Source organism: Artibeus jamaicensis, unplaced genomic scaffold (assembly GCF_021234435.1).
Source record: "Artibeus jamaicensis isolate MK-2021 breed Jamaican fruit bat unplaced genomic scaffold, CSHL_Jam_final scaffold_474, whole genome shotgun sequence".
Classification (NCBI taxonomy): Eukaryota; Metazoa; Chordata; class Mammalia; order Chiroptera; family Phyllostomidae; genus Artibeus; species Artibeus jamaicensis.
In genome coordinates this window covers 32,406,397-32,418,442 of record NW_026522046.1, presented here as the reverse complement: position 1 = coordinate 32,418,442, position 12,046 = coordinate 32,406,397, and the positions used below count along the sequence as shown (strand labels likewise).

General features: G+C 35.8%; 1 protein-coding gene across 1 annotated transcript in view; it reads left to right on the top strand.

Annotated features, from left to right (window-relative positions):
* TMPRSS15 (transmembrane serine protease 15) overlaps positions 1 to 10,365 on the top strand; it is a 117,111-nt gene extending 106,746 nt beyond the window's left edge. Inside the window, exons 22-25 of the mRNA XM_053657914.1 lie at positions 1,590 to 1,771; positions 3,034 to 3,129; positions 6,129 to 6,268; positions 10,210 to 10,365. Of these exons, the coding sequence (XP_053513889.1) occupies positions 1,590 to 1,771; positions 3,034 to 3,129; positions 6,129 to 6,268; positions 10,210 to 10,365 (574 nt within the window). The remainder of the gene's footprint in view (positions 1 to 1,589; positions 1,772 to 3,033; positions 3,130 to 6,128; positions 6,269 to 10,209) is intronic.
* Positions 10,366 to 12,046: the final 1,681 nt, after the last annotated feature.

Here is a 12,046-nt window from a genome sequence, read left to right as displayed (position 1 = left end):
GCATGAACTATAAATTGTGAAGATTAAATATACATGCTTTAAGCTACTAGTCTAATTAAATACAATCTTTGGCAATGTTAATCTGATACATTCTCAGTGATTTCCCAAACTGTTATTGTGATACATAGAAAATAGCCGACTTTGCATGTTTTTATTTCTCTTCCATGTATAAGTCACACTCTGAGAAGGAAATAGCTTTCCAACATGTATCATTTGCATTTCACATTCAAGTCATTCCACAAATCTTTCTGTGTCTATGTAATTCATTTATCACTCCCCCCAACAAGTCCAATGCCACGTTAGACTAGGCATTTGCAACTATTAAGAATTAAATCACTCCACAATAATTGAAGTTATTGAATTTTGACTTCATTGTGAATATGGCTTAATTGGCTTAATTCCAGATGTTCACTTGTAATTTTTTGGAGTGAAAATATTGCAAGCCAGTAGTACACTTAAAAGTCCTTGCACATGTGAAAACTGTAATATGCTATTTAATTCAGTCTGTCCTATAACACAAATGTCACTCTTTACCAACACTTTATTGATGGCCAACATTGTATATGGAAACTTATTCAAGTCCATTGTAGATGGAAATTACTCAGGTTTATGTTAGATTTTAAGCATCATAATAGGTTGCCCTGCTTACCGTGAGTCTGTGTGAATTCAGTGGCAGCCTGAATGGGGGCATGTTCCGGAACCTCCCTCCGTTACTGCAGTAGCTGCTCTGCTTGTCTGGAGAAATCCTGGGCCCAGCTGCCATTTCCTCTATAGAATGTGCTCTGAAACTGTGGTTCTCTGACCAGTCATACATGAGCATAAACTTGAAGGTGTGATTTTAATATTAGTTTAAAATTAAAATCCCAGTCTCATCAAATCAAAGATAGAGAAGAAGGGGAGAGTGGGTATCAGTGTTATTTTCTGTGATTATAATGTGAGTTGAGAGCCACAGTCTAGAACTAGAGAGCAAGAGACTATTTAAAAGAAGTGATGCAAGAGATCAGCACTAATTAAGGCTTTCTCTGTGATCTGATTTAAAAATTAAAGGAATATTTTTTTAAAAAGATGAACAGTGAAAGGACAGCAAACTCACAGTTATTAACAACCACACCTAAAACAAAAGCAAACTAAGAGGACAGCTAGATCAGGAGCAGAACCATAGGAAGGAAGATCTCAAGGAGGGTTAGCAACAGGGGAGTGGGAGAAGGAGAAGGGGGAGAAGGTACAGAAAATAAGTACCATAGATGGTAGGTAGAAAATAAATAGGGGGAGGGCAAGAATAGTAGGGGAAATATAGAATCTAAAGAACTTGAGACACGTGGTCATAAACTAAAGGGGGGTAATGGTGGGGGAGGGGGCGTGCAGGGTGGAAGGGAATGAAGGAGGGGAATGGAACAACTGTAATGGCATAATCAATAAAATGTATTTTTTAAAAATTAAAGGAATAATTTTAAAGAAGAATGCTTTGGGGAAAATCAAGAACATTTTAGGATGGGAGCACATAATTCAGAAATATCTTTCATGAAGATCTGTAGAAAGTAACTGTAGTAAAGGGAGAGCTTCTGATATTTCTTTATTATCATCTTCAGGAGGAATTTAGAGCCATCTAAATGGAAAGCAATCCTAGGCCTGCATGAGACATCGAACCTGACTTCTCCTCAAGTAGCAGCCCGCTTGGTAGACCAAATTGTCATAAACCCTCAGTACAATAAACGGACAAAGAACAATGACATTGCCATGATGCACCTTGAGGTTAAAGTGAATTACACAGGTAAAACAAATCACTTTTAGCCATCTTAGCTCCCTAAATTAATTCAAGCTTAGATTTGAAATGTTATCAGCACCAATGCATTGACAGTCCATAAAAGTTGAATGATTTGTTATGAAAATTATTATAACTTAAATGGAATTGGAGAATGAAAGAGAAACATATTAAATTACCTTCCGGCCATATTAAATCCAACTTTCTAGAAAGTTGACCAGTAGAATAAAACCCTCAAAGCCCTCGGTAAGCTCAAAGGAGCAGCCCTGGAAAAAATAGGTCGTGATACATGACAAGCCTGGTCTGTCTCTCCTGGAAAAGAAAGGCAGGTTTACCTGCACAAAGGCCAGAGGAGGGCACACTGAGAGAAGATCACATGCAGTGAGGGAAAGTGAGTAAGATTTCTTACCCATAGAATAAAAACCTTTAAGCATATTCAATAATATCGATAAAGTGGTAGGTGGAGGACTACCTCTGAATACCCGGGTCATATGAGTATGCAGGAAGTCACCTGAAGAGCAAACTTTATCCTGAAGGGTTCTACTCAATTCTAACTTTCACTCTGAAGACCTTTCTAATCCCAGTTAGGGGAAAGGGCTGCCATTTCCTGGCTCTTATGGAATTTGGCCTCCACATCTATGGCAGCACTTACCAAACGCAGGCAATTACTGTGGTCAGTTTTATAGCACCGTAACCTATTCATTGTTGGAGTCTGCCCTGGGATGTATGTGCAGCAGGAGCTTTAATAAATGTCAGGTGGTTTGCAAATTGTTGGAAAGGGCTTCAAAAGTTAACGACTGGTGCTAGTGCTTTCTTAAGTGCCCAGTAAAGCAATCACCTAAAAACGTTTTTAATGTGGGATACGTGAAGAAAATATTTTTTAAAACCTCTAACCAAATTTCTCTTAAGTGAGCCTGAAAACCAGCCTCCCCAAGACTTTTATAGAATTGCCACTATTTTCTATTCAGTACTGTAATTATTTAAAATCAATATACATGGTTAATTCCAGAATTATGATGTTGTTTACACTATGAATGAGTAATTAGGAGACAATGTGGGGGATTCTAACAGGCAACAAGTGGTACCTAATTGCTTGTCAACAAGTACTGCTTGGAAATGCTTCTTTCCCCCAAGATTGATGTCTAAATAATTTCCGGGCCATATAAAACAAAAGTACAAATTGTTTTAGATGAAATGTTTTAAATGATTGATTTTTGGAACTTGGAAATGCATGTGCCTCTGTTCTAGTTTTTGTTCTGTTTTATTTTCAGATTATATACAACCTATTTGCTTACCAGACGAAAATCAAGTTCTCCCTCCAGGAACAATTTGTTCTATTGCTGGCTGGGGACGGGTTGCTTATCAAGGTAAATTATCAGTCCCATATTTACTAGAAAATATTTACTAGAAAAAAGTATGCTATTGCACTATCCTGTGACTATTTTCAACAGTTTTTGCAACTCTTATGCCAAAACAATTTTATGCAATATCTCTTAAAATACTCGCATTCCTATGTTACGTATTTGTGTAGTTAATAAATTATTTTCCATTTTTTGTAGAGCATATTATAAAACTATAGCCCTTATTGGAGGGGATTTCAAGTATCTAAACCCAAACTCAAAATCTAATTTGTATATTATAAACACTGATAGAGAGAAAAGATATGTCTATTAAAATGAATATAAACAAAGCTTTCAAAATTTTGCCTTTGTAAATCTCATGGATAAAGTCTCATCAAAAGCCCAAGTATTAGCTGTCACATTTCCCAAATGAATAAAACTGTCTTTGTCATCTGAAGGTGTCACGGTCACATTTTCTAAAATGAGAAAGAAATCCCTTCTTGCTTCAGATGCCGATTCTGCCTACTGACAAAAAGACTCAGATATGTGCAGGTCTTAATATTGAATACTATGAATGGATATACCACTGACTCAGGAGCATAATTTAATAACATGTTTTCCAAACACACAAAAGAAACATACTAATAAGAAGCAGGGTGATTTTTATATAAACATTCCAGTACTTCATGCCCTCTAAATGTAACAACTGCAAGTCTCACTGGCGTCTGAATTCCTCATAGGAGTTACTCGGCCCAGGAGAGAATTTCAACTACTCATTAACAGTTAAGCAAAAAGGAAAGGCACTGGAATCTGGTGGGAGAAACTGACCCCTGGAGTCACAGCAGACCACAGACTATATTTACAAACCCTGACTGTATTTAAGATGTATTTAAATCTTGTGGCGAGGCTCAGATCCCGGATGCAGAGCATTCACAGCCAAACTATCCTTACTTCTTTCTCGTAAAAGAAAGCATCAAGTCTAATCAAACCCTTGCCTGGTGATTCCGACAAAGTTCTCCACTGCGATTGCATTAGGTTGCTGAAAATGCCTGATGTCTACTGTCCATAAAATGTATTGAAGTCAAAGACTGTATATCCTTTGATTTATGCCACTTGAAAAATGTCATGATTTATTAAATTTGAAATCTGAAGAGTCAGAATGATTCCTAGATAGATATTTTCCCTATCAGACTTCAAACTAGAAGACATTTATGACCTCAAGTAGACCCTTCAAAACAAATTATCCAGTAATGAATAAATTTAAGACTCTTTATTCCATAGGAAATGGATATTTTTTCCAGAGCTGATACTTAAGACTGGTACTAAAGATATGCATTTAATTGGCTTAAGAAAGGTCTCTAAGAGTGACTCGGAGCCAAGAGAACATCTGTATTGAGGTCAATTTCATTTAGAAATAAGCAGTCAGATCAGGTTTAAATAGTTGCTGGATGATGGCAATAGGAATGAATTTTTTAAATTCTGCCTTATGGTTTCAAGCTACTTCACTTCATAAAATCTCAGTATCCCCTTTTTTAGTACTTCACACTGAGTAATTTTTCTAGAAAAACCATGAACTTATAGTTTACCAAGAAGAAATAAGGTGATATTAGTTGAATAAATGAAGGCAATTAGTAAATTTTTAAAAAATGTACTAACTTCATGTGTGAATGTAAATATGCTCAATTATTTCCATGGCAGTTCATATTGACAAATAAATGTTAAACATAAAAACATTGTTCAAATTTTCCTTTACCAAAAAGTTTTCTCACACACCCAACCAATTTTTATCCCTTGGCAAGCAGCAAAATTGGCTTTGATTTTTATTACAAAACAGAAGTCTCCCGGCCCATCCTCAATCCTTAGAGAATGGATGGCAGTGAGATGCTGAATTTCTTCTGCATCTTAATCTCCCCAACTTATATTCTTAACATAAAGTTTATTGTTAAACTTGAAAAGTCACCCAGTGGTGTGCTGCTGGAGTCACTGGCACTGGCTGGAAACAGCCATTTGTACACATCTCCCGACTCCATGTTTATTGGAACACGGGGACCTTGAAATTGGCCGTGGCTGGAGTGCTTATACCAGGCAAGCCAACAGGCAATACACATTGGGACTTTCTTTCCTGACCACCAGTTATTAAACACTGACCAACACACCACTGAGTTATACAAATGTTGCTTTGCACCTAAAATCCACGCACATATATTTATCTTTTTTTTTTAGCAGGAAATCAGGTCAATACATTTTTTTCAACACTGTCAGATGTACTAACATACCCTCAACTTGCTGCCTCGCTTGAAGAGCCAAATAGAATTGCTAATTATTAGAAAGTGCTTATCATGGGCCTTTTGTAGGGCCACTAGACACCTGCTTGTTTCACTTTCCTCCTGGGATTAGTATTTCAGTAAATACAGGTTCATGCTTGCAGTAGATGAGTCATTTTGTAAAAAGCAGGGAAGTATACTCTGCTACAGAATGCCTCCTTTCTCTTCACCTGCACTTGGATGACAAGCTGAATGCCCTGAAAGCGGGCACAGTTCATCTGAGCTTTATCTTCTGTTCAGTGTGCACCTGCTCACTCACACAGCATCGCAAGAAGCTGAATGCCATCATAAGGGCGTGCCTCTTCGGGTGTCAAATAAAAATCACTTTTGGATTTCTGAGCCATTGCTAATTTCCATGAATGAAACTCTTTGTGTTGGTTGGCTTTCCTGCCCCGCCCCTCCATGAGCAACACTGTAACTGTTTAAAATCACTAAACATGCCTAAAGACTGTCTAGTCCAATCCACTATTCCAGCTAGCCCTTGGGAACCAAAGAAGTGCTTTACATTCATTTGTCAAAACGCACAGATGAGCTTTATTATGTGCTTTAAAGTACAAGGTTTAGCTTTTAGGTCCATTATATATACACACAGAACTGTATAATGAGAGTGAACTGTTGAAATAAATAAGACTGATGGTGGTTCATTCACTGATGCGTGTTGATCACTTCTGACTGGCTGCTTGCATTATCCATGTTGAACAGGCCCTACTGCAGAGGTATTGCAAGAAGCCGACATTCCTCTTCTATCAAATGAGAAATGCCAACAACAAATGCCGGAATATAACATTACAGAAAATATGGTGTGTGCAGGCTATGAGGAAGGAGGAATAGATACTTGCCAGGTAATTATATAAAACTGCTCACCCCACAGTTTCAGAAAGCATTAATTTTATTTTTTCTTTTATAAAACTGTAACGTTTGGCTTTTATTTGTGGACTATTTACGTAGTGTTTCTAGGGGGCCCTGAACATTAGACACGAAACTTTTATCAACAAGGGTTATGCATCAGAAGTCCTTAGAGACTAGACATCAAGTGGGATTGTGGGAGACAGCCGGGCACAAATGCAGTAGTAGGATGAGCTGCAGAGTGTACACCTTGGCTAATAGCATTTATTCTCAAATTTTAATTCTTTAAAACTATATGCAGACTTAAAAAAAAAGTCTCAGGGCCAATCTGGCCTAGAACACTCTAATAATCAATCCTGATTTAGAGCATGGTCCAGATGTCTAGTTACCTGAAATAATTTCTGGAGGAAAACCACAGTGGATACACTGGCTAGAGCCTGTTTGCAGCTGACTTCTGTTGGCAAGAAGATAAACAAAGAACTTACTCAGCCTGGCGTAAACATGGCTCTGGAGCTCGTCTAGTGGAATTTTCATGTTGTCTTTTACATTTCCCATTGGAGATGGAATAATGTGAACTCAGTGCATGCCAATCCTGAAATGCATGTGCAGTGTCAACAGCTGTGGATTTGTGTGACCTTCAGAGAAAAATCTTACCCACAAACTAGTCTCAAAGAAGGCAAAACATCTTACCACCTAGAAATAATGTAGCCATCTATTAGCTGCATGAAATTCACATATATTCAACAAATAAAAAGTAAACTCTGCTGGATTTCAGAATTACAATTAATTTTCAAGTGCAGCATGGGGTAATCAAGAATACTTCATGCTCAAAGATTCTTATCTGACCCTTATTGGAAAGACTTGGGGCAAGTCACCTAGGTTTCACTGAGAGGTTGAAATGAGGTAACACAATGTAGTGCACTCAGTAAGCACTCAAAAATATTATCAGTTCCATTATGTGACTTGGCAAGTAAACTTTCTGGCATGTTTTCTGTATTTGAAAATTAATAAAATATTAATACACTAACAGCTGCTGGATTAGATTAAACCTGACAGCAATACTAAGCAAACAAATAACTCTCAAATGCAAAAGTATCCATTTATACTGTGAGTAGATGGTTTCACTTACTAAAGTGTGAACAATTTGTTATATATATATGTATGTATATGTATATAAACACATAAATATAATAACAACTTGATACAAGACTTTTTAACAGACATTTGAGCAGATGAATCTGCGTATGCATCCCCCAGTTAAATCAGTGTTTCAAGTCATATAAATTAAACTTTCAGCTTAGTTCTGCATTTATTCAACTTTGATGAACACTTGGAAACTCAAGACAAATAGGATAGTTTTCTTCATGTTAAAATTGTATTCCTGGACCTTATGCATTCCTTTTAAAATGAAACATGTGCTAGAGGTAAGATATATTGCCACTTAGAGGGAAATTTATAGAATAATTGTCCAGGAGGGAAATCAGCTGCACAACTTCAATTACAGTGAATGGGGGCTGTGTGGCAGACACCTCATGCACGAGGTAGAAAATATGACTGCGGATGCTATTAATGTATTAATGTAATTAATGCTATTATGCATTAAGCCAGATCTCTGAAATCTTATATTTGGCTGTGATTTCTAAAGTCTAAGTATGTTATTCATTAGTAAGAAAACTCCCACACAAGGTAGTACCTTGTATCATATGTTATCATACTATTGACTGAGTACTCAATAGTCTAAAGAGTCACGTGATCTTTTCTGTTCAACTTGAATACTGTTATGCAAGGAGACTGATTAAATAGGAATACATTATTTAAAATTATAAATGCTATTATTGACATATCATTTTACGAAGTTCTTTGAAGCATTTTTCCTCCTATAGTATCAAAGATTTTTGCCTTATTAGTCATTCACTCATTCTCAAATGTCTTCTGGCTTAGCTAACGTTTGCCTTTTTGAGGCAGTTGTCTGATTTTTAAGGCACCATGAGTTGTTGTAGAATGTCCTCTCTACCTAAAGCTAAGAGCAAACCTGTTTGGCCAGCCCTTCAGAGCCCTATTCTATAGCAGTGGTTTTCCGAGTCTAGAAAATCAGCATTACTTGAGGACATGCTATCCGAACAGATTCTCAGGCCCTGCCACAGTCCTGCTGAATCAGAAACTCTGATGGTGGGTCTTAGCAATGTGTTCTTCACATGTCATCAGAGGATTCTGATGTACATTAAAGTTTGAGAACAGCTACTCTAAATAAGCATGGTCATCAACCTTCACACTCACATAGCCAAAGGAGGTAGTGATTTTTTCTTTACAAATATAGCGTCTCAGTGGAACCATAAATTTTAATAATTTATGTTCTGGGCAGACACTCATATTTTTTAAGTACTTATAACATCTCTGAGATAGTGGGAGAATGGACTATCTTCATTAAACACATTGGAAAATTAAGACCAGGAGAGGATATATAACTGAATTGAAATGGTGTAATTAGGAGATGGGAAGTGATAGGATTCAGTCTAGGTCTCTCGACTAGACAGGCCACCCAGCTCTTAGGCACCAAGCCTGCTCTCTTGAATAGCTGCAGCTAACCCAGTATGAACTGGGTAATTTCAAACCCCTGTTTGAGTAATCAGTATCTGGTTTCTGCTGTCTATTTGGAAAATTAATTTTTTATAAAACCAAATGACCTTTTGAAAATATATATATCAAAACATTTGAGGCCTATTTTTAATAATTTCTAAGTTGCATATAACTTTGAGTCTATATTTATTCTTACCTTGGATTGACAGTGTTCCATAAATATTTCTGAACCCATATGATAGATGAAGAGTTTAAGATGAAGAAATAAAAAGTCCAGTCTCTGCCTTTAAACAGCCTGAATACATTTGTTACACATAGAATAAAGCTAACCTATGTTGCCAATGCAATTTATACTCCTCTGCACCCAAGAGAGAAAAGATACCTTTATAAACCAAAAATTTTCCCCTAAATATAAGTCCTTGTGATAGTAAAGAATCAGGCAAAATGTCTCTCAGGATATTTCTAACATCAGGCCTGGGTTGAAATAATCTATCATACTGGTGATTTAAAGGAAAATACACAAAGCTTTAACTTCTTTCTTAAATAAATAAAAAGGCAGATTAATTTAAATACTTTACATAATTAGCATGAAAAAACTTGTCAATTTTATTATTAATTAACAGTACCATATGTTTGCATTATGGTCATTTGTATTACACAAAAATCATTATGTGCAAATAAACCTATGTAATTAACTTTACTAGGATCTGCTATAATTAAAATTTCTGAAAATTAAAAACATTTCATCAATTGAAATCTCAGATAAAAACATGTGTACTTATCACAGAAATTATATCATATATTTACCTCTTTCAGTTGAAATAGTAAGTTTTTTTTTCGAATCTCATTGTGTTTGTCTAATGGCAAAAAGTTAACACTACCCAAGACAACAAAAATGAACTTCATGTTTCTTAGTTTCTTTAATGCACGTAATACATAATAATTACCTTTTCCACAGATTCCTTCAAAATACTTCAAACATATCTTCTTTAATCAAAAAATAAGCTTTTAATAAATATTTAGATTGGGATGATTCTCAGAGTTGTGACTTAGAGAATTTCTTAGTACACACTAAAAGGCCATAATTAAACTAAGAAAACTCTTGCTAAATAAACATGTATTATAAAAACAATACATATGAATGATTTTTAAGTTGCCTTAGTTTCTCTGTGTTCTTACTGAGTAGCCAAGTGATTCCATTCTTGACCTACACCGATGGTGAGAATATATGTGTAAAGGTGACTTGCATTTATATTATATTTTTCACCTTTATTTCTGAATTAATTTGTTAAAAACAATTTTATATATTTACATCAATTGACCACACACTTACTATTTTCTTTTGTATTTTACTATTTAGGGGGATTCAGGAGGACCGTTAATGTGTCAAGAAAACAACAGGTGGCTCCTGGCTGGTGTGACGTCATTCGGATACCAGTGTGCTCAGCCCAACCGCCCAGGGGTGTACACCCGGGTCCCGAGGTTCACAGACTGGATACAAAGTTTTCTCCATTAGAGTGTGTCCTGAGCCAAACACGAAAATCAGCCAGTTTTCCCAGCCCACTCTAAGGAGTGTGAAAATTGAGAATTTTGTAAAGGAAAGAAAAAGTTTCTAAAAGCTTTTTTTTCACCTAGTCACTTAAATGAAAGGGGAAGAGAAACAAACAAATAAACAAAACAGAATTAATCTTTACAATACTAAGTAACTCTAAAATAATACCTTGTGAACAGCTATTCACAGCTATTGTTTCCTTTGTTCTTAATCATTATTTTTATCATATTCTCTTACTGAAAGGAATGCTATTTTAAATCGAATATTATCCACTTTAAACAGCTGAAGCAAAATTAGAAAAAGAAGTGATATAACTGTTTTGCACAAGATATGTTATTGTTCGAAATGAACTGTTGAAAACTATCTAGTTCCCATTTAAATGCTATTGTCGGAAGTTCAGTATTCTTCCTGCTTTTCCATCCAAGTTCATTTCCATCTTGGACATGGCCTCAGTGGCTCCGCTGCTCATAAAAAATAGGTTTTGTAAGCCCATGTCATGAACCTGGCCTAAATTGATTGCACATTCCTAATAAGCTAATTAAACAGCAAACACAAGTATATACATTAACCTTATATCAAAATAAAAGGTAAATTTACTGATATTGTAGTTCTTTTATTGGATCCTTTATCACCTGGATTATTCATGCTGTCTATTTCAAGTATATATTTTTTATTTTCATAAACAATTATACATATTTAAGAAATGCAACTATTAAAATTTTTTTGATTTATGTGTGTTACAGTGAATGGTTGTTTCTAACATATGCAAAACTTATTTAAACACAGCTGAATAGCCCATTAAAAGGCCAAAAATGTGGAATAAATGAATTTGTTTCACTGCTTTAATCTCTTGGACCATTTCCAGAGTAAGTGCAAACTCTAATTTAGCATACCACACAAAATATATTGACTTATTTGGGAAAACAAAATTCATACTTACAAACCAATATATGCACATACATACATACATATTCTTGCATGAGTCTACATGGTCAAAACAGAAAAGAGAGTAAGGTTCAAAGTAGTTGAAAGACGGAGTCACGAAGCACAGATTCTTTTTATGGAAGCAAAACTTGGACTCCCCCTAAAAGGAATGATCATTATGTGTGTACTGTTGAGGCACTGGGGGCCACCATGTAGTTGGGAATGGCCCTGAAAGATCAGCAAAGGCACGATAGATAATCATCTGCTACCATGAAAGATTGTTTCACTGGGTACCAGTCAGAGAAGAGGAGAAAATATTATAGAAAGAAGGTGTGCACAGATGCCTGAAGACTACAAATTCCTCATAAGCCATTGTTGGATTTATTTTTAGGACAAAGGAATCAAGAGTCCCTGAACATACAATTCTCTTTTAGACCTTTCCAATCAGGAAGGATGAAACAGTGGGGGAAGGGTGTGCTGTTTGATTTTACTACCTGAATATGATTCCTGAATTCACCTGCATTTCAAAACACATATGAAGAACAATGCTCTGAAACTACAAACACCCACAACAGATACACAAACCATATAGTCCTTTTTATTTTTCAAAGTTCAGCTAAAATTTTAAGAAACATTCAGGACAGTTTCACGGCCATCTTCTAATAACAGGGAAATTCATTGTCCCACTCCTAGTAACTCACAAGTTTGGTAATTAATACCA